The sequence below is a fragment of the Hydra vulgaris genome, chromosome 12 (assembly GCF_038396675.1).
Source record: "Hydra vulgaris chromosome 12, alternate assembly HydraT2T_AEP".
In the NCBI taxonomy this organism is placed as follows: Eukaryota; Metazoa; Cnidaria; class Hydrozoa; order Anthoathecata; family Hydridae; genus Hydra; species Hydra vulgaris.
The window spans coordinates 81597501-81620911 of NC_088931.1; the positions used below are offsets into that span (position 1 = coordinate 81597501).

General features: G+C 29.4%; 1 protein-coding gene across 1 annotated transcript in view; it reads right to left on the reverse strand.

Moving 5' to 3' along the window:
- Positions 1 to 1486: 1486 nt before the first annotated feature.
- Positions 1487 to 23411, reverse strand: part of LOC100202044 (GAS2-like protein pickled eggs) — a 46009-nt gene continuing 24084 nt past the window's right edge. Inside the window, exons 3-4 of the mRNA XM_065814649.1 lie at positions 4712 to 4817; positions 1487 to 1694 (exon numbers count right to left, since the gene is read on the reverse strand). Coding sequence (XP_065670721.1) covers positions 1684 to 1694; positions 4712 to 4817 — 117 coding nt within the window. The 3' untranslated portion in view covers positions 1487 to 1683. The remainder of the gene's footprint in view (positions 1695 to 4711; positions 4818 to 23411) is intronic.

The window sequence follows — 23411 nt, forward strand, 5'->3', positions numbered from 1 at the left end:
ATTCGCAATTACAAATAAGGTATTCTTATTTACATATAACGATTTCTTAATTACAAATTTTGTTTTTCTAATTACATACTGCGATTTCTCATTTACATGTTAGGTTTCTCAATTACATTTTAAAATTTCCTAATTACATGTTGTATTTCTCAATAACATCTTACTTTTCTTAATTACAACTTTCAAGTTCTCAATTACATCTTGAAAAGGTGTAGTACATTAAGCTTAATGTTTTAAAGGTATTAAACTTTAAGCTAATGTTTTGAGCTGGAAAATATCCAATTATTTATTTTTTCGGCCTACAAGTATGAGCGCGCACGATTTTTTGAAAACGAGAATGTAAACATTCGCAAGTCTTTATATAGTTTTTAGACGTTTTTTTTTTTTTAATGATAAAAATTAATAAATGGGGGATTATTAATAAGCGTGATGGTTTGGAAAAATTTTCCGAAAATTATTTAACGTTCTTTCCCGTGTATTAAGCACCGAAGAGTAATAACTATAACAATTATAAAAACTTTGAGAAATTTGTTTAATCTGCTGACTCCAGATTAGAGTGTATAACGACAATAAATATTTAAAACCAAAACCTATTTAAAAACCAGAAACATGAATAAAGCCATTTGGTATAGTGTCAATTAAAAATAATATTTTAACAAGGCAGGGCTCTAGCTTGATTGGTGCAGCCGGCATTTGACCTTAGTAAAAAGTCAAACCTAATAAATAAATAAAAAATATCTCCTTTACTGGGGTCAGTCCAAGACCTCCTTGACTAGCCTCTTTGACCTTTAGCATTAGGGAGGTGAATATATAAACAGCAAAAAAACAAACAGATTGTATACATCGTTTCCAACCCCGAATTTATTTAGACAACGTTTAGATTTATTATACCTAATATTAGATTATATACCAATTTTGATATTAAAACCTATAGTTTAAGAATTTGTCTATATTTGGGCATTTTACGCTCTTTCAGAACCACAAAAAATCACTTAGCTAAAATAAGAGGGAGTTCACCACCTGTTTTTGGTTTCTACATATAATAATTGTTTAAAAAACCTTACATTAGATGGTGCCAAAAAAAATCACAAAATGTGCCTAATCGTACGGAAAAAATGTAATTAACTCACTTTTCTTTTGTGTTCCTAAATTCACTTTACGCATTATGATACTATATTAAAATATTTTTATATATCATATTCGGATAAACATTGTAATACTTTTTAGTTAGCTGTTAGATTTCAAGATATCTTAAAATAACATTTCTTTAAAAATATTGTAAAAACATAACATAATCCAAATAAATGTAAGTAACAATTGACGAAAATTTTTTAATTGTTGTCGAGATAAATTTTATCCTAGTTTATGTTTTAAATAAAAAAAAATATTAAAATATTTATTTAAATATTAAAACATTTAAAATCTTACGCTTCCATTAAATCGAATGCATTCACTACGCAAAGTGCAATATAAAATAATTTACATTCAGTTTTGAATATTTCTCTATGATTATAAATAACTTAAATATAAATTTTTAATTTATAAATTTCTTACAATTTAAAACATTTAAAATCCAATTCTTTTTTCGCATAAAATCTCTGCCCAAAGTTTTAAACGCAACACATTAAACGTAATCGTACGCGTAACAAATTCAAAATCTTGGATTCAAACCCATTAGAATCGTCAAGCTGAAACTAAAATTAAAAAGAAAAATAGTTGACAAGAACTATTCTGATTTAACATTTTTTTATGAATATTGTTAACAAAATTCAATACAATTAAAATTATCACTAAAAAAAAATTTTTTTTAAATATTTTTAATTATGATAAAAACTGGCACTTTTAATACAGGATTATTTAAAGTTGTTCTTAATTATTCCCGCAATCTTATTTTTTTAATAAAATTTTTTTAGCATTATATAATATAAATAAAGCATTATATATATATATATATATATATATATATATATATATATATATATATATATATATATATATATATATATATATATATATATATATATACATATATATATATATATATATACATATATATATATATACATATATATATATATGTATATATATATATATCTATGTATTTATATAGGTATAGATGCGGTAGTGGTGGAGTGGTAGTGCGCTCGCTTCAGAAGCGAGAGGTTCCGCGTTCGATCCCCACCGCGTCCCTGGTAGTACCGCGCTCAACTTGTTTCTCCGCGCAGCGGCCTTGTTCGTCAAGGTTCGTGTTTCGGAGTTATAGAGTTGAGAGAGGGTTATAACCACAATTAAGTAGCCTCCTCATCTGTAGTGGCCTTCTGGATCTTGGGGAGGTAAAATAACAAAAAAAAAAAAAAAATATATATATATATATATATATGTATATATATATATAAATATAACTTTAATTGCTTGTTTAGATGAGCACTCTGACGTCACACTGAAATAACCTGCTGCCGGGGTCTTCAGTACATACACCCATTGATAGCCTGACTCGCAGCAGAGTGCTGCTATATCGATTGAGGGTTTGGGATGAGGCAGCAATTTTTTCTTTCATTATTCTTCGTTTTTTCTTTTTCTGAAAACGTGGTATGCCATAAAGATAAGCAAAACTAGTGAGCAAATGCTTATCTAAATACGCTATAGAAGATATATAGATATATATATTGTTACAAATATTTCTGTTTTTATACATTTTTTGCCTCAATAGGGATGTGAGAATTTCAGAATAGGAAATATACACTTGAGTTTGTACCTCTTATACTATATCACTGTTGCAATGAGAAATGTTACTATAACAAATAATAATTATATATAGAACCATCAATAACATCAATGATGGACTTTATATCGTTTATATGTAAAGATAATTCTGTTAAATTCCCTTTAGCCTTTATTTGTTCCCAAATTGGCTTTATTCGTTCCCAGACTACGGTCATCTCAATTTTTTGCAATGTTCCTTTTTTGACATAAACGTAAACTTATTAATGTTTGAAGCGTGCTCCATTTCTAAAAGTTATTTATCTCAAACAACAACAAAAAAAAGGCCCGCTTGCAACGGGCCTGGCAAGCGGCGACTAATTGCATACTCTACTAAAGACATTTTGTACATTTTACACCTGTTAAGAAATTCAGAGATTATCAGAGAATTTGAGGAACCTTATTAAGTGAATGCTTTTTTATAAAAGCACAAGGATCCTTTTAATTAGTTCAAGAAAGGCATATCTTCTCCATAAAATAATTTTGTTTTTGATGAAAAATAATTTTGTTTTTGATGAATCAAATCTATTGATAAGTTTCAATATTGTTGTTGTAATTTATTATTGAAAAACGTATTCTCTGTAGATCACAAACATTTAACGAAAAACATATTCTTTGTAGATCTAAAACATTTAATGAAAAACGTTATTTATTAAAAACGTTAATTATTAAAAATTTTTATAATTATCAAGTGCATGACTAAATTTTGTTTTCCTACTTAATGGAAAATGTTTTGTGTGGTTCGTAGTTTACTTAACCAGTTTTGAAACTAGCATAATAATTTTAAAACATTTCATATCATCTCTTTAAGACAAAAGAGATCCCTGTTGTCAAGGAGGTTATTTGCTTTTTCAAATTTACATTAATTAAACCCGCTCTCAAGCCTTTTCAATAATCTTTTCCAGGATTCTCCTTAATACTTTCTAAATGTTCTTATTTTTAAAAACTCTGGATATTACTCTTACCCTTCTAACAATAGTCTTCATTGTCAATCTTTATACTATTATTAGCGCTCTGATCTCTCTAATTTCCATCCAATTGGTGTTCTTTCTATTATTAGCACTCAGACCTCTCTAATTTCCATCCGATCGGTGTTCTTTCTATTATTGGCTTTTGAGTTGTTAATTAACAAATTAGTAACATATTTGAGTGATAATATATATGTTTATTATTTTATATTTGAGTCTTTAATTAAAAAGTTAGTAATATCTTATACTATTTGAGTATCAAAACAGACAAAATATTATCAATTGATACTAATAAATTTTTAAGGTAGGAGCATAACATTTTTTGCCATTGATTTACTCAAAACTACTCACGGATCAGTTAGAACCTTGTCCAACCAACGCAACGAAGTGTCATTGAAGTGTTTTTGAAGTATCAAAGGCTTTTTATAAAGTCTGCCATGTTAATAAAATTTAAAATTTTTATTATAAGCACTATAATACACATTTATATACTACAATACATTTACTAATACTATAATGTTTTTATGTAATTTTGTCACTTTCTGGCCCTCCTATAATATATGCTCCCCTATAATACTTTTAAATAAATCAATAATGTATTAAACAAAACCTTTAACTGTATTTAATTCAGTTGAAGGCTTTCAAAAACATTGTACAAAAAAGCAACATTGAAATAACAGAACCATATTATAAAACAGATATTAACAAATTATTTCAGGAATAAATTACTTTAAACTACTATCAAATTACTGTCTCGAATATTTCAATTATGCTTTTTTTAAAAGTATTCTATATTCCATCCTTATTATTTTGGAAAACTTTCTTATATATTTACAAATATTTTATATTTAAATATTTTTAAAATCTTTTTAAATATAATTACCAATAGGGAACTTTAAACACTATATAGTTAAATAAATGCAAACAAACATATATACACAAATACATACTTAAATACATATATACATATATACAAAACCTACTGAAAGACAGTTTAGATCTTTGTTTATCAGGGTTATGGCGATTTAAAAAACTGTCCAATTCATCCCAACCTCCTCCAACGCGTACCATTATGTGACTCCGCAAAGTCTAAAAAAAAAACTGAATTTTTATAATTACTAGTAAATTTAAAACTATAATGAAATTATAAACATTACTGGTAAAGTTTGGCATAAAATTATTTTCAAAATAAAAATCAATAATTTTTGTAGCTATTGATTATTTGTCATAATTTCTAAAATTAAATAAGTTTCTAAAATTTGTTCAGTAAAATTATTGATGAATTCTGCATTGTTAATTGCAATTCACCATTATAATTAATAAAACTTAGTAAATAAAAGTAAATAAAAATAAATTTATTTATGGATTTTTTTTTTAAAAACTCCTTTTTCTATTTATAATAAAGAAATTTTTTTACTCTTATTTTATAAGCAAAAATTTCAAAGTTCATAAAATTTATGCCGCCTCTCAAAATTTATGTAGCTTGCATTATCTAGAAAATTGTTGTGCAATTTTCTTCAAAATAGTTATTCAATATTCTACAAAATTGTTGTTCAATTTTCAACAAAATTGTTGCTCAATAATCTACAAAACTGTTGTGCAATAGTCTACAAAATTATTGTGCGATAATCATAAAATTGTTGTGCAACAGATCACATTCAACTTAGATTGTAAAATGACACTTTACAAATCAGTAAGGTAAAGAGGTAAATGACACACCAGTTAGCAAACATCTATCTGATGATGACAGTGAACTCCTATCAAAAGAATTGGCAACAAAAGTGATGCAGAAAAAACAAATTTTTAGAATAGAAAACTTGTAAGCAATGTTTGTACTGTTTGTAAGCAATGGGCTCACAGGAGATGTAGCAGTATACAAAGTGCTTTTAACATTGTTGGTTTTAAATAGGGAGGTGTACATTTGGTGTATACAGAGAAGTAAAAAAAAAAGTCATGAAAAAATATTGTGGTGAAAAAATAAAACATAGTGGTGAGTTTTGTTACCTGGATCAGATGGTGCAGCAGAAGAGGTATCGATGGCAAGAGTAAGGTGTGGTTAGGAAATAAAGCAATTTTATTATTTTTAATTTTTTTTTTATATTTAAAAACTTTTTCATGTTTTTACATTATTTTGTTAAAGGTCGAGAAAATTAACACCTTACCTCGAATAGTAAGCGACCAGGGTTGATATTTAACCAGGGCCGAGGCCAGGTTTGATAAAGTATAGCTGGGGCAGGGGCCGGGTTTGTGACCGGGGTTGCATAAACATTTATACATCCTAAAGTATATCACCATCACCATCATGATCATCATCTGATTATCTTCTCGTTCGGTTGATACTACACCATATAAATACTAAAGTTTATATAAATATGTAAGGATATTGTATGCCAGCATCCAAATAAATAGCAAACCTTTATGCTCATATCCATAATAAGTATGCATAAAGCACATCTTGGAAAGCTTTTATTCCTTCTCTTCAATTATAGGTCAAGCCTCATTCTACTCCACATTTTTCATCATCTTGAGCAGTTGCTTTATTAAAATTTAATCATTTTTTCATCTTTTTTACAAGATGAAAAAACATCTCTCTTAAGAATAAATGTCCTCTTCTTATTCCAAGAAACCAATGTAAAAAGGCCCTGTCTGATGTCAAGCTCTGTTATTCTCAGTTTACTAAATCTTGTATCTTATCTCAGATGTTAAGTTCTAGAGACTTTTGGTTAGTCTTCAACAGTGTCATTAACTAAAGTGAGTCTAACATTTAATCTCTAATTCATGGGTCTGATCTTCTTACTTCTCCCTAGAATAAAGCAGAATTGTTTGCAAAAAAATCTTACTCTAATTTGACTCTTGAATCTAATGGTCATACTCTTCCTGCCAGTTAAACAGATTAACCCATTGTTAAACATCCAAATCACTCTGGCTTCCAATGCTAAAGTTAATTCTCAATAAAAAACTTCTACAGCTTGTGCTCCAGACAAGATTTCCATCATAGTCTTAAAAAAATTTTCAATTTTGCTAAATTTTTAAAAAGTGCTAAATAAGTGGTTCCGATTTTTCAAAACTCTAGAAAACACTTTGACCTCTCCAACTATCCTACAATTAGTCTTCACTCTGTTATTAGTTTCTTTATATTAAGGTTTTGAGATTAATTTAATTTTTCTAACTGCAGTATTAAAGTTATTCTTGAAAGCCTACATTCTTCTTAATTTCAAGTAACTTTAAGGGTACCACAATGTTCACAATCTTTGCTCCTGTATTGTTTCTTATCTACAATACTGATCTTCATAAAAATTTTACATCTAAAGTAGCTCTATTTGCTGAAAAATCAACTTTATATTCTTGTCTTGACAAAAAATCTTTACTTTTTGATTGCTTAAAACAAGCAGCCGATTTTTAATCTGATCTCTCTTCTGTAACAGCCTAAGGCTTGCTGTGGCTTATGGATTTAAATTCTGGACTTAAAATTCACAATTTTTGTTGAACAACAAAACTCATTTATTTACTGCAAAAAAATATTGCAATGATGTTGGCACTCCTATATTGATGAATAACAACCCTCTTACTCTCAGACAAAGTCTAAAAGCACATTGTAAATGTAATTAGACTTACTTTATCTGCCCAGCTTGAGTCACTCTCCCATTGTTGTAAGATTGCATTTCTTTTTTCTACAAATACTATCATGGTCAATGCTCAAACGAGCTATCATCTCTACTACAATAAATCAAAACATATTCAAATAAGCTATCATCTCTATTACAATAAACCAAAACTCATTCTTGCTCAGTTTCTTATTCAACAAGTTGCATTTTTTTTACTGTCCCTTTATGCTATAAAACTTTTATTAATCCAGTTTTTTTCCTTGCTCATCAAAAAACCTTATAATTCTCAACTATCGTCATGTTTTCCTTTATTATACAACATACAACTTTCTAATTCTTCAGTTAACCATTTCCTAATATTTAAACTTATTCTCTATTTAAAGTAACTAATAACTTAATAGTGGTTGGAAGTAAATTAGCGTTTAAAATCATATAAATATATGCCAGTATTTAATAAATAGTAAATGTAAGCATAATATTATAATATATAAAGTATTATAAATTTTTTTCTAGCCCCAACTATCAACCCCTGCTAAATTTTATAATTTTGCCAGGGCCAGGGCCAAAGCCAGGTTTGTAAAAAGTCTTATTTTCAGCCGGGGACAGGGACAGGGCCCTGATCAATTACTAACCTCAAAGATATGTTTTCAAAGAAAGCAAAGATATGGGCTGTTTTTAAAGAAAGCATGGACTACTATACTGACAGCCAGAGTATTCATACAGGTTTTGAAAAAACTGTTTTTATTGATTTGTAATATGGCACATTTAAAAAAAAAATCTATTATTTCAGCACTCATCCTGAAAAAAGATTTTCCCGGATGAGTGTTGAAATAAATCTGTCTGTGGAAGCGTTTTAAACAACCTTGTAGGACTTTGTCTCTATATACCCTGTGACTTGGAAGTTAGAAGAAAAAAAATTTGCTTCAAACTTCAAAGCCATGAAGTTTCAAACCACTAATTGTTATTCAAATCTGAAAAATCAGCATATTTATTTGAATTTTTAATTATTTTTTCAGTCCGTAAGGCTTTAAAAAAACTTATCTTTTAATTATCAATTAACTAGATAGCCTGGTAAAATAAGACAATTAAATAAAATTAAAAAAACTTGCTTAGACACCTTTAAGGAGAGCTTTTATAAATTTATGTGAAAATAGTTTTATCATAGTAAATCATACTTTCCTTTTTAATGAAATATTACAAAATATTTTCATTGTTTATGCAACACAAAGATCGCCAAAAGTGACCAACGGAGCTGTTTAGTTATGTAGACCTGAGAGATGTGATAATAGAATAAGATTGTAGATGATGTCATTTATGTAGAGATGATGTCAGTTAAGTAGACCTAGGAGAAGTGATAATAGAATAAGATTATAGATGATGTCATTTAGGTAAAAAACATAAACTAATGTAAAGACTAATTAGTAGGAGGAATAAAGTTTAACAACTCAGGAAGAGGGGAACCATAACTCACACTCAAGTCATCCTAAGCAAATGATAAGACAATGGTCTATGAGTAAACATTTTGTTTTTCTTAATTCTAGATAATAATAATTACATAAGTCTGGAAATTTTCTAAGGGAAAAAAACAATAAGTCAAGAAATCAAACAGCTTTTTATTGGCCTTAATATGGGAGGTCACTCTAATATTGAAATGTCTCAAATTTTGAAATGTGTTTCACCTTCATGTGTAAGTAGAACTATTACTAAGTTTTATTGGTTGTACTGCTGACTGCGTTGTGGGCGACCAAGAAAGACAAGAACCACTGATGAGGATTCTATTTATAGAATTGCCAGAAAAAATCCTAAATCCTAAACAGATTGCACAAGAAATAAGTATGGGACTTAAAAATTAAATATCAAGACAAACAGTTAATAGAAGTCAAACAGTTAATAGAAGTCAAACAGACCATAAACTGTGGTGCTGTTGCTTTCAGAAAACCATTATTAAAACTAACAGACCATTTGAAACAAATTAAATTTTAAAAACAATTTAAAAAATGAGTAATTATGAATAAAGAAAAAAAGTATTTTTAGTGATGAATCTTGCTACACCATCCTTAATCGTAAAAACAAAGTAATTGTCTCTAGGCACCACAATGAAAAGTACGATAGTCACTGTATTATACCTATACTACAAAGGATGTGGTTCAGCTGGTATTTAGGGCTGCATTAGATATGATTGCCCAGGTCTACACATTTATGCAACAGTCAAATGGACTACAGGTATAGATACAGCAACACCCTTCAAAACTATTTAATGCCTACCATTGACATTTTTGGTAATGAGCCAGAGTGAATGTTTCAACAAGATAACACTCCATAAGGCAAAATCTGTAACAGAATGGTTTCTACAAAACAGTAGTAGAAAAAGGCAGATTCTGGGCCAAAAAAAAAGTGCATTTTCAAAAAAGGGTTTGGCTTAGAAAGTATGGTATTATTTCAACTATAATAAATAGAGTCAATAATAAAAAAATTATACTAGTATAATTTTTGGAGAACTTTGAACAAATGAAAAAATTCTAGGTGGATCATAAACATTAAGCGTAATAGTAAATTTTTTTTATGTTTTATTAGTGTTCTATTAAAACATAAAAACTTCCAGATTGTCCAATTTGTTCATCCCCAGAGTTTAATGTAACTACTAATCTTCTTCCATTAGCAACACTAGGCATAGAATCGGACTGAGTTAAATTTCTGTAATATGAGATAGTAGTTGTAGAATCGATTGTTTTTTTTGATTGATACAATATTCCAGCTGATGTATTATTAAATGAGGTAATATTAGTACTTTTCCATGAAGAAAGATAAAAATCTTCTAAACCAGATGAGCAGTAAAAACATTTACTATCAACATCATATCCAGGAAATACTGTACAACTATTATAGTTATATATTGTCCAAGGTTGTATATCAGAGTTAGTATTTACAGGAGAACTGAGTGTCATACATGCATACTCTTGATTCCCACCAATCTCCAGACTTCCAATAACATGCATTCTAATATATTTTAAATAAACACCATTACCTTTTCCTTTAGTATCCAATAATATATATTCTCTACCATAAGTTGTGTTCATATATCTAAATGTTGATGAGTATAATTTAAGAGATGAAATTGATTGTGGTATTGATGAACCTATTCTAATAAAAGGTTGTAACCAATATGTTAGTGTATTACCAGCTTTATTGAGCAATTGAATTGTTAGATTGGTTTTAAATGATAAATCAAGTGTAAAGTATCCTCCTAAATCATTATTAGTAAACGCATTACAACCTTGTAAAGAGTTTGCATAAAATGGTCCACCACCAAGTGGAGCAAACAAAAAATCACAGACTAAAGGTATAGTATTTATTCCGGTATTATCTGTAGAAGAAGAAGAACTATGCAAAGTGTAATATCTGCACATATTTTAATAAATACGTTACCTGGTACACTTCCATTAGTAATTGTTCCTGTAACTGCTAACCATAATCTTCTGAGAATAACAGGACCAGTAGATTGATTAAAAATTGCTGTTCCTTTAGTACCTGTATGTGGCGCAAGAGTCTGTAACTTTACTCCAAGGCACATTAAACTTGAATTTGGTTTTATTTCTAAACTGCTAGGATTAGATATTATTTTATCAACATAATTTTTTGTAGCAGCGTCATTTGAGTTAGTAGGTTCTGCTACATTTATCAACTTATTAAAATTCATGTTAATATTACTAGTTGCATTATTTTGTCCATCTCTCCTAATAAACAAGTTAGTAGCTTGAGATGTTAAACCATTTGCTACTTGATTTGCAGCTAAATTATTATTGCGTCCAAATTTATCAACAGTCATTTTTATATATATAGAATTTTTTTTTAACCATAGATTATAAATAATATTCTGAAAATCACATCCTTCATCTAGTTTTTTTAAAACATATAGACACAAGTGTTCACAAAATGAGGTATTTCCAAACTGAACTCTTTCACTATTATAATAAACGGGACTTTTTAAATAATTAACAATTTCAACTGTTGGTGGTTGTGCATAAGATTCAAAACTTAGTTTTTTATCTCTGTCTTTGTACCAACAAATCCAATGAAATCCCTGCGTACTTGAATCTCCTGTATTTAATATTCAACATTCTTTTTTTTGTGTATTTTTAGGTAATTCATCTCTTACAAATACACCTTTAAAATGTTTTAGTTTTAGTTTTTTTGCTACTTTGATTAACTGAAAATTTGTTAGTGGCTCATTTGGTAAAATAAAACTTCAAAATTGATAAGTTTATGATAATAATTATTATTCTTTTCCATTTTTACTTATAAAATATTGTTTTTTTTTTCTTTTAGTTTGTAGTGCCCATATGTTGTGTGTATGTCATCTTCTAAAAATATAATTTAAAATTTACATTATTAATTGCTGGGTGTTTTGGGTTAAAATCACTTGTATCAAATTTGCTTTCAACATCATTAGAAATATCTGCATAAAAGTCTTCTGTTTTTATTTCGTATGCTAAAGAATCTGTATCTGTAAATAATAGTTTTGCACGATCAGAGTATTTATTTTTTATGTAATCATAGTGAAATTTATACATTAGTGTTTTACTTAAATCTAAAATACACATACCTAAGAAAATTGGTTTGTTATAAAGCAATTTTGTTCCTTTCATATGTATTGCTATTAAGTTTTCAGCAAATATTGTTCTACTTTCATAGTTGGGTTTAGATGCTAATTTAACAGCTCATCTCTGTTTGTAACTAATTTAATATCAACTCTGTTTTCAATATTCTCCATTGTTTTTCCAAATACTGAATTATTCATAAGTTTAAAAAAGTCTTTTTCAAAATCGTTAGTTGCTTTAGTTCTTAGTTTTGTATTTAGTTCAATGTATTCATTTAACCATGCTCTTTCTTCAAACTTTATACCTCTATGAATTTTTTTAATCTTTAATCCTAATCTTTCATAAAATTTAAGATTTTCATAACTAACTATATAATTTTTCTTATTATTCAAGTTAGGTACTAATTTTTCAACTTTATCAACGGCAGTTCTTTCGAACGCAAGTGGATAACCATTATGATCATCGTGTAGATTTTCAGGGTAATCTAAATTAACTTCTAGTATACAGGAAATTGATTTCCAGCTTTTTAACTCATTTTCATCCATCCATTTAAAACCGTGTTGGAAGTGGTTTACTCATTGCCCACCCATATAAAATATTAGCATCTAGATACTTTATATATGTTGATTGTTTGCTTTGATCATACACACCATCCATGTACTTATTATTAGAAGCTCCTAATCTATTATATATCATACTAATTCCACCTCTTATTCCTTGCTTTATCATCAATATCATATCATAATCACTCAGCAGTTCTGATTTTATTTATTTTTTCTTTAATGCTGCATCCCAAGCTAATCCAGGTGATGTATAATATCAAGCAGGATCTAATTTATAACAATTATTACAAAAATTTCTAAAATTTTCAAATACATCAGTTAGTAACGGCACATCTGAAACATTGAACAAATTATGGTAATCTCTAAATGTTTTAAAATTAAACTCATTCCATACAATTTGTGCATGTGAGTAATCATCATCACTTATACCTCCATCATTTAAATTTGAAAAGAAAGATTCTTTTGGTGGTAATTATGTTTCAGAAAATTTATTAATACAATCAACCCAATCGTATGGGTACACACCTTTTCTTAGTAACAAATCTAATTTTTTACCTGAATATAATTTTCCAATATTTTTTCATTGATCTTTTGTTAAATTCTTTGATAAACTGTCTAAATCAGAAGGCATAAATCTATAACTATCTATGAAATGGAGTTCATGCCTAATTTTAACTTTCTTACCATCTCTAATAAACTCACCAATTTTAATTTCTCTAGAAAAGCTAATATAGTTTTCTTCATTGTTTGGTATACAACTCAACTTTCCGCCTGATAATTTCTTTATAAACAAGTGACAATCATAACTAGATAAATTGTGAAATATAACGGGAAAGAATTTAGGATATTTTATACAACCTTTATGAGCACCGCCTCTGTATTTTCAAGTAATACGGCAGTGGTCAGGTACTTTATCTTTTTCAAGATCTTCTCCACAAATGTGGCATGATATTGCAGCATTAAAATCATTCTTGTTTACAGGAGTAAACTTTTTAATAGAACCAAACCTTCCAACTGTTGAAATAATGATAAATTTTTCCGAATTCTCAGCTTTGATATTTCATATAATTCCTTCAAATCTGTTGATTGTAATACAACTTGATTCTTTGTTGCAAATGGAGCAGTTGTGATTTTAGTTTCTCCTGAAACTATATAAGAGAGAACTATATAAACCTTTGATTTTCTATTTTCATTTAGTATTTTAATCGCACTATTTTTTACAAGATTTATAAATGATAAAACATAACCTGCAGCTGTAAATTTTTTTGTAACATTCTTAATAGATGATTGTGTTAATTTAAATTCTATTGCTGCTCTTACTTTAACTTGATTATCCAATTCATTTTTATTTCCAACTTCCAATTTGTTGTATAAATTTTTTAATGAGTTGATTTTTTGATTGACTTGTAGGATACGCCTTTTAAGGCAAAGGCTAGGAGATGCCAACTCTGACTTAAAACACCCCTGGTCTTGGGGTTCTTGGTTAAGTAAAGGTTAGAGATAGTGTCTCGATAAAAATACTCATCTTGGGCAGATGTTAAATGCATTCGGCTTCTGTCTTGTAGAAGGCCTCCAAGGCAAAGACTTAAGGGGTAAACAGATTCTATCTGTTGACCAGCCTCGCACCCCTTCTTCATCTATTAGGCTGGCGCAGATGTATTTTTAATACATTGTTTCCCGTTTAGGATGTTGAATGCTGGGTCTTCTTGACTCAATGCATGGGTTTTGTTTATGTCTCTGTTTTTATGACTAGGCAACTCTCCTAATGCAGCTCTAAAACTCAGTTTTATGGTTCTGAGGCCGGCTGGTAGTCAGGTTTCCCGAACTCTGTGGTAGCTCTCAGAGTGGCTGATTCCATCAACAGCTGAAAAATATCAAAGTATTAACAGTGCCATGTTGCGCATGGATGGTGTCCCTGTTTGTACTTTTGGTGTGCATTGCAGAGGCCACATTTGGAGCCTTTTGGTACTTAGGGTTTTAGGGTTTATTAATAATAATGAGGCAATTGCTTGGGCTATTAAACAGTGTTCTGAGTACTATCTATGCTTTGAGTCAAGTTCTTCAATCTAATTAAAAAATGAATAAAGTACCAAAACCTATAAAACAAAAAAAAACCATCATCATCACCAAGTTTTCTAAACCTACCATTCACTAATATTCGTGGTCTTCGAAGTAACTTTTCTTCTGTTGAGTCTTATCTCTTGCAAAGTTCACCAGACCTACTTGCACATTATGAGATTAATTTGAGTTCAGCTGTCGTATCTTGTGATCTTAGTGTTGATGGTTATCTTCCTCTAATTCGTAAAGACTCCAATAGTCACATGCTTAACCTGGGCATTTACATTCGTAAGAATTTACCCATTTGTCGTGAAACTAGGTTTGAATCCATAGACTATTCTTTCATGTGCTTTTGTTTAGCACTGCTTCACTCTATCGCCTTTCTCTTTGTTCTATACCGCTCTCCTTTATCTCAAGACTGCACTCTTTTTGATGTTATTTCTGATCATATTGACCAAGCCCTCTCTCTTTATCCATCAGCTAATATAGTTGTTGTCGGTGACTTTATTGCTCATCACACTGATTGGCTTGGCTCTAGTGTCAGTGAACCTACAGGCATCAAAGCCCACAACTTTTGCCTTTCTCAATCCCTAACTCAAACAGTCAACTTTCCAACTCACTTTCCAGACAACCCGAATCATTTACCTTCTCTACTCCACTAATGTCTTGTTTCTGATCCTAGTCAGTGCTCAGTTTCTCCGCATTCACCCTTAGGTGCTTCTGATCACAGTTTGATCTATCTAAAACTAATATCTCATTTTTCTTCATCACCTGAATCCCCCTATTATTATACCTCTTCAACTACTTTAAAGCTGACTGGGACTCTTTCCGTGATTTTCTTTGTTATGGCTCTTGGGTAGAAATCTTTCGTCTTCCTGTCAACAAATGTGCTTCTTACATAATTTCGTGGATTCAGGCTGGCATGGAATCTTTTATTCCCTCTCAACAATTCCAGGTCAAGCCTCACTCTCCTCCATGGTTTTCCTCACATTATGCTGCTGCGATTGCCAATTGAAACCATTGCTTACATATCTTTCAGCAAAACAATTCTCCAGAAAACAGACGTCTGCTTATTACTACTAGAAACTATTGTAAAAAGGTTTTGTCTAACGCTAAAACCCACTATTCTCAGGTCATTAAATCTCGTATCTTATCTCAAAAATCAGGCTCTCCTGACTTCTGGAGAATCTTTAATAGTATTAATAATAAGGGCAAATCTTTATTTCCACCTCTCTTGTATGGTTTAGACTAATGTTTGCTTAAAACTTTTCATCAATACCATCTCTTGATTCCACTAGTTGCGTTCTACCTGATATTGCCAACAAGCAGGTTGATCCATTGCTTGACATTCGTATCATTCCAGCTTCTGTATCTAAAGTGATTTCCTGCCAAGACTCTTCTACAGCTTGTGGCCCGGACAACATACCTTATTTGTCTTGCAGAAGTGTTCCCCGGAGCTGTCGTCTATACTCTCAAAACCATTCAACGAGTGCTTATCAGAGTCTTGTTTTCCAGCCTGCTGGAATGCGGTATCTGTTATCTCTATTTTTAAAAATTCTGGAGAGCAATCTGATTCGTTTAACTACCGCCCCATTAGTCTTCTTCCTATCATAAGCAAGGTTTTTAAATCTTTAGTTAACAAACACTTAATTTCTCATCTTGAATCTAATAACTTACTTTCTGACCATCAATATGGATTTAGATCTTGTCATTCTACAGCTGATTTGCAAACAGTAATAACCAATAGGTATTATCGTACATTAGATAAAGGTGGAGAGGTTAAGGCCATTGCGCTTGATATTTCAAAAGCTCTCGATAAATTTTGGCATGCTGGTCTTCTCTATAAGCTTTCTACTTATGGTGTATCTGGCAACATCTTTAAGATTATTGAATCCTTCCTTTCCAATCGTAGTATAAAAGTTAAATCGTAGTATAAAAGTTCTCGATGGAAAGCACTCTTCTTTTTATTCTGTAACTTCAGGGGTTACTCAAGGTTCTATCCTTGGCCCTATACTCTTTTTAATTTTCATTAACAATCTTCCAGATATTCTCACATCTAAGGTGGCATTGTTTGCTGATGATACTACCATTTATTCTTGTCGTGATAAGAAACCAACACTCTCTGATTGCTTGGAGGGGGCATTTGAGCTTGAAAGGGATCTCACTTCTACTACAGCATGGGGATCACAGTGGCTGGTGAACTTCAATACAGATAAAACTCAATTTTTTTCAGCCAATCGTTATCGCAATAAGTTAGATCTTCCTATATTTATGAACAGTGATGTAATCGATGAGTCATCCACTCTTCACTTTCTAGGATTAACTCTTACTTCTGATCTTTCCTGGAAACCATATATCAAATCTGTTGCAAAATTAGCGTCTGCTAAGATTGCATCTCTTTATTGAGCTCGACACTTTCTTACTTCGGATTCTATTCTCTATCTCTATAAATCTCAAATCTGGCCTTGTATGGAATATTGTTGCTAATCTGGGGCGGATCTTCTAATGATGCCCTTTCTCTTCTAGACAAGGTGCAAAAACGCATTGTAAACATAGTTGGACCTGCTCTTGCAGCCAACCTCCAACCATTATCACATCATCGTAATGTTGCTTCTCTTTCTCTTTTCTACAAATACTATAATGGGGATTGCTCTAAAGAGCTAGCATCTCTTGTACCATCTACTAAAATTCATTCTCGTGTTACCGTCATTCAATGAAGTCTCATACTTTTTCTGTGACTGTTCAGTTCTTTGGAATTCGCTTCTCTAGAATCTTCATCTTTTCTTGCTATATTATTTGTACTTTTAATCGTATCAGGAACATGACATAAGCCAATTTGCAGTAGATTGTGCTGCTCTTTGTTCAACTAATGGAGCTTGTACTGCTCTTTGTTCAACTAATGCACTTTTTTCTAACACTCTTATGAGATCACTTTTTCTCATTCTATAATAATATTTAATTTTTTGCTCTTTTGCAATTTGTTGTAATTCTTTGACATTTTTGTTTTCCATTTTTATATAACAAGATTTTTTAATATATTTTTATTCTTCTTTGTCATTTTAATATTTTTATTTTCTTTACATAGTTTTTTTATTTTCTTATAATACATATATAAAATTTTTTTTATACATGTAAAGATTTTCTATATGATTTTGATGCGATTGTTTCTTGATTTTTTTCAAATTTTATCATCTCAATTTTAACACCATTATCAACTTTTCCAGAACGTAATTTAAAATATCTCCATCCATGCTTAGTTATACGCATAGCACTATATAATAATGGATATATTGTAATTTCTCCTGTTTCCATGTTAGTTAATTTAATAGACACTGGATTATTTCTAATTGCCCCTAATCTTTCATATTTTGGATCTATTATTTTTTCTAGTTTTATCTCATCTGTTTTATGATTTATTTTAAGTTTCCCAACTGGTCTTTTCTCATTTACTTCTTTCACTTCAGTCAAAATAGATTCTTTATTTAATAACCCATTATCCATAGCAATCATTAGCAATGTAGCAAGATTGTCAAATGTTTTTGAAATGTAATTTTCTTCTAATAGATTTTTTAAACTTTTCTTAGTATATTTCATATTCATTTTATTATATAAAGAAAAAAAATTCAACTTATTTTCAAAAAATTATTAATTTTTAACAATATTCATTTTATTTCCTTCTGATTGAAATTGTAGCGATCTACCATATATTACAACAGCAAATGTTTCAGTATTTGCTGGAACAGCTACATTAAATAATGCTTTAATTTGTACATATACTACTGATGATTGTAATCTTTCTGATTGTTTACTAACATCAAAAACCATAAGTGGGTATAAATCTTTATAGTCAGGAGCTATGTTGCTTTATGTGATCAATTCATTCATCATTCCATAAAATTTTTCACTAAACACAGATGCATCTCTATAAGCTCTTGAAAATTGATGATTTGGGAATGATAAATTATAATCAACAGCAGGATATCTTTCCTGATTAAGCATAATGTACATATTTTTCAAGTCACAATGATTGCCGCGCACGAAAAGATACAGGAAGTGTCACTTTTGATTCAATAGTTTTATAAAGATTAATCCTTTCTACATCTGATGGGATCAAATGTGGTATAAACAATGATATTTTATCAAGATTAACTTTTCCTGCAGTTGCAGCAGCAAGTCTAAAAATTGCATCATCATCACTTTTTCTTACTAGAGTTAGTGTATGTTTAAATCCATAAATAATTTTGTTGTAATCATCACAGAATCCAAAAATGTGCCTTAAAGGTATGCTAAATAAAAATGTTCCTTTTGTAGTTGGTTTCTGAATTATGTATTATCAGCAACTACTGCTGTTGCTACAGAATCTTTATACCATAATTGATTTAATCCTTGTGCTAATTGAAAGTCGTTTGAGATTTAAGCAATCCCAACATTGTAGTTGCTTGTCCTGGATGATAAACAGCATCTATTTCTTGGTTTGATAATTGATATGACGTTTGACTAAATAAGTGCATAATACCATTATTTGTAAGTGACACTGCACCTGCATTAGCATAAGCTGTTCCATCAGCTTTAAGAAGTCTTCCTTCAGACAAGAGAAAAGCTTTAGATGGAAGTGTGAACAAATCTTGTTGCTCAACATTGATTTTTATTTCTCAGAACTATTTAGATTTGTACGAGCCACTGGCTCATATTCATGGAATTCAAATCTTTCAATTCCTTCGTCCACAGTTGAGATTTCTGTAAAATTAAATACTTCAAAAGTTGCCTTTTTTTTTTTTATATACAATATAAAAATTTTTTTTTTTTTTGCCAACTAATAATTGTATAAAAAATTACGCAAATTTAAGACCGCGTCCTATTTTAACTAGATCTTCTATTCTTATAGAATTTTCCATTATTTATTAAATTTGAAATTATTTCTTTACTTTTTTTATTAATAGCAGTATTTGGTTGTGAAACTAATTTTGAAGATGTTTTTTCAATTAATTCTTTTTCTTTTTCAACTGCAACATCTCTAGCAGCGTCTATTGCTGATGTTAAAAGTTCTTTTCCTGCTGATTTAACAGCATTTAATGCAGTTCTTCCTAAATCGCTAGCAGCCAACCTATTCAACATAGCTGATGATATTCTTGTTACTTTTAATGCTGCTGCTCATTTAAATAAATTTTTTATACTGTTGAATATACCACTTCCTCCAACAACATGTTTCTTTACATATCATTTATTATGAACAATTAGCATTTTTAATGTACTATATATTTTATATTAATGTACTATACAGCCCTTATAACACCTTGCCATAATAATTCATCACAAATTGTAACAGCTTCATTTCTTGATCCAGTATTACCTGCTTTTCATGCAGCTATAAGTAATTCAAGCATTTCAATTAGTGCATTAGGGTCGCTAGGAAGAATTATAGCTTGTAATCCTGTTCCTTTTGATTCGAGCTTCTCATTTTTCTTTATCTCTCTCCAAATTGAAGCTATTAGTTCTCTGTATTTTCCACTCCTAGACGACCTTGGTTTGTATGGGTTTTCAGTAGCAATTGCATCTGTTTGTATTAATATATTTTTATAATTTTTAAGATCATCTTCAGTATATAAGTTCTTATCAGGATTAAACTTTGTTATCAACTCCTAAAGACCAGGAGTACCATAATATGTTTTACTATCAATAGTTATATCATCATCATTAATAAATATTGTTTTTTTCCAATGTATAACTTGTCATCCTTAGAATGTATTCCAAATTTAGTATCTGCAGACTTTTTACTATTAGTATACATTCTTAGATAACCTGTTGCAATTATTCTGAGCCTCAAGGCCTTAGTCTCTTCATAAGAAGACATTAGTTCTTTATATGCATGCTTAGCCATTATTTCGGGATAAGCATTTGAAAAAGTGCAAATTTATTAGCTCCATCGTGCAATTTAGATATGTTTTCTTTTATTCCAGCTTGACTATCAATTAATGGCTTGTACAATTTTGTAAAGTCTAACAGTAAATTAGCTTCACCCATCTTTTCATATAAATTATTCTGCTGTATTCTTTTTTTACTATCTAAGAATTCTTTAACAATTTGATCTCCTTTTTCAGGATCTTCAATTTTTAGAAATGACATTTTATTTACTATAAAACTAAAAATAAAAACACAACAACGATTTATGTTGTGTTTTTATTTTTATTTTTATTATTTTGTGTTTTTACGCTTACATTTTTACTAAATCTACTTTGGAGTATATTAATTGGCTCATCTCTTCCTTGTTTAATTAATGATTCCTTAGTTTGTTCATCAATTTCAGTTTTTATTTTTGTTCTAATTTGTTCAAGCATTACTTGAAATTTTTCAAGTTCACCAAGTATTAATTCATATTCATTGTCATTTATATGTCCATCTACTAAAGCTTTAGAAATATAATCATTTATTGTATTTAGGTTTGAATCAGCAAGTATCTTATCAGCACGCCTGCTCCTAATGCCTCTTTATACCCTCACATACAGTAACTACTGATGCTGCAATTATTGTTGTCAAAAAACCAATTCCAATAGTTCCAAGTGCTTGCTAGTAATACATCCTCAATTGCTGAAATTATTTTTACAGCTCTATGATACTTTTTACTTAACATTTTACTTAACAAAGTTCTCTTTTCTCTCTCATGCTTTATTTCTTTTTGAACCTCATTAATTTTTTGTAGATGATATACATGAGCTTGGTTTTCAACAGGTGACTGATTTTCATCAGGTGCACCTGGAAGAGTTGGGTATATTATATTATAATTATATTCCATTTTTAATAAGGGAAAAAAAATATTTACATTAAATTAACAAAACATTAACTTTCTCCTTTTTCAATTAATACACCAGAAACAGAATTATTAACAACATTTACTACAATACCAGGAACAGACTCTGATATTACAGAATCTTTTAAAATTAACATTTTTAATTTAAGTTCTAGTTTTAGTGAAACTAATGTAACACCTTCATTAATTGCTACGCCAAACTTTAAAAGAATATTTTGATGTGATAAAGATTTTATTGTAATGTCATGTTGTGCAAATATTTCATATCTATTCTCATTTAATAATACTGAAGGGTGTTCTAAGTCTTTGTGTGGCTTCAAAAGTATTTGAGGAAGTTCAACTCTTTTATATTTGTTTATAAATTTATGAATAGACGGCTTATTTCTTGACATTTAATATGTGACAAAGATTTTCAAAAAAAATCAGAGAATCATATTCAAAAATGGAAATAATAATAACTGGGAAAAATGAATATATAACGTTTTCTGTTCCTCCATTTATATATGATGATTCTATTATATCATTTATAACACGTATACTATTAACACTTAATATGTTTACTATATTAGTTGATTCATGGTAACCTGATGATTATATTCCACTGTTAAAACCAAAAACAGTTCTAACTGAATTTGAAGTTGTAAAATCAACTTTATAACCAGATGCAATACTTAAAACTGATTTTAATGTATTATTATTTCCTTCAAGTTTGATACCTGCAACTCATGAAAACGAGCATATATGCTCGTTTTCTGACATAATCAATTGAATATATTCATTTATATCAGTAATTTCATAACATCCTTCTGGAATGTTTATTTCATGCCAAGTTGCTCCATTATCTGTGCTATACAAAGCTCGCTTTGTAAGCGAGAAGTTCGGAGTTCGACTCCCACCACGTCCCTGGAAGTACCGCGCTCAACTTAGTTTCGGAGTTAAAGAGTTGAGAGAGGGTTGCACCATGAATATCAACTAAAAAATAAAAAACACAAAAAAATGAGTAGCCTCCTCGACTGTAGTGGCCCCCCTCGGGCCTTGAGGAGGTAAATAATCTAAAAAAAAAAAATCTAAAATTGTTGTTTGAAGAATCAATATTAGGAAAACTGTAATATGTCTCTAAACTAACTAGAGCCATTTCATTATCTTTATCTTGTCAAAGTTGAATAATAGGAGTATACTTAGTTTTTATATTATTGCTATTTCCACTTGATAATAAATAGAAAGAAATTTTGTTTTTTTTCAAGATAATATTTGAAAATTCACAAGTTGGTATATAAAAATTATCTAATCCACTTTTATATTTTCCATAATCTCTTTAGAAGATAGATCTATAATAACAAATCCATGAGGCTCTGACCAGGCATCCTTACAAAATCTTATTAACTCATCATTTTTCATATCACTTGAAACATGATCTTTATAAATATGATTTAAATTCTTTGAATCTTGTGGAAATAAGCAAATAAAATTTGTGTTTTCTTGTATAGTTTGTCTAGGTAACATAAAATAATTTTGTGCAAGATAGAAACAATCTACATTACTATGCCTTCCTCTTATATAATATTTTTCACACTTATTTTGCTTTGTTAATTGTAAATCATCAAACATCATCAAATTATTCTTATGAATATCAAGATCTTCACAATCTGGTACATCCTCAGCTGTTTCAAAAACTTACACTCCATATCTGTTTTCTCATTTAAATTTTTTGAAATGTCTTCAATTATAAACTCAGGGTTTGCATTTAATTTTTCTATTTTGTCTTGTAACTTAAATAGTTCAAGAATAACTTCTTATTGTAATTTTTTTCAAAAGACTTTGTATTCTGGTTGAAAAAGAAATTTTCCAAAAACTTGTAAATTATTATATTCTACCCAACCAGGTCTTAAAAGTAAATTCAATAATAAAGTAGTTTTTCCACAACCTGACTTTTCAACAATAATTCCTCTTATACTTTTAGGTAACAACTTATTATTATTTCTATTATTGTTATTTACACTCCATGATAAATCTATAATGTTCATTTTTTTTATTTACTCTATATAAAAAAAAAA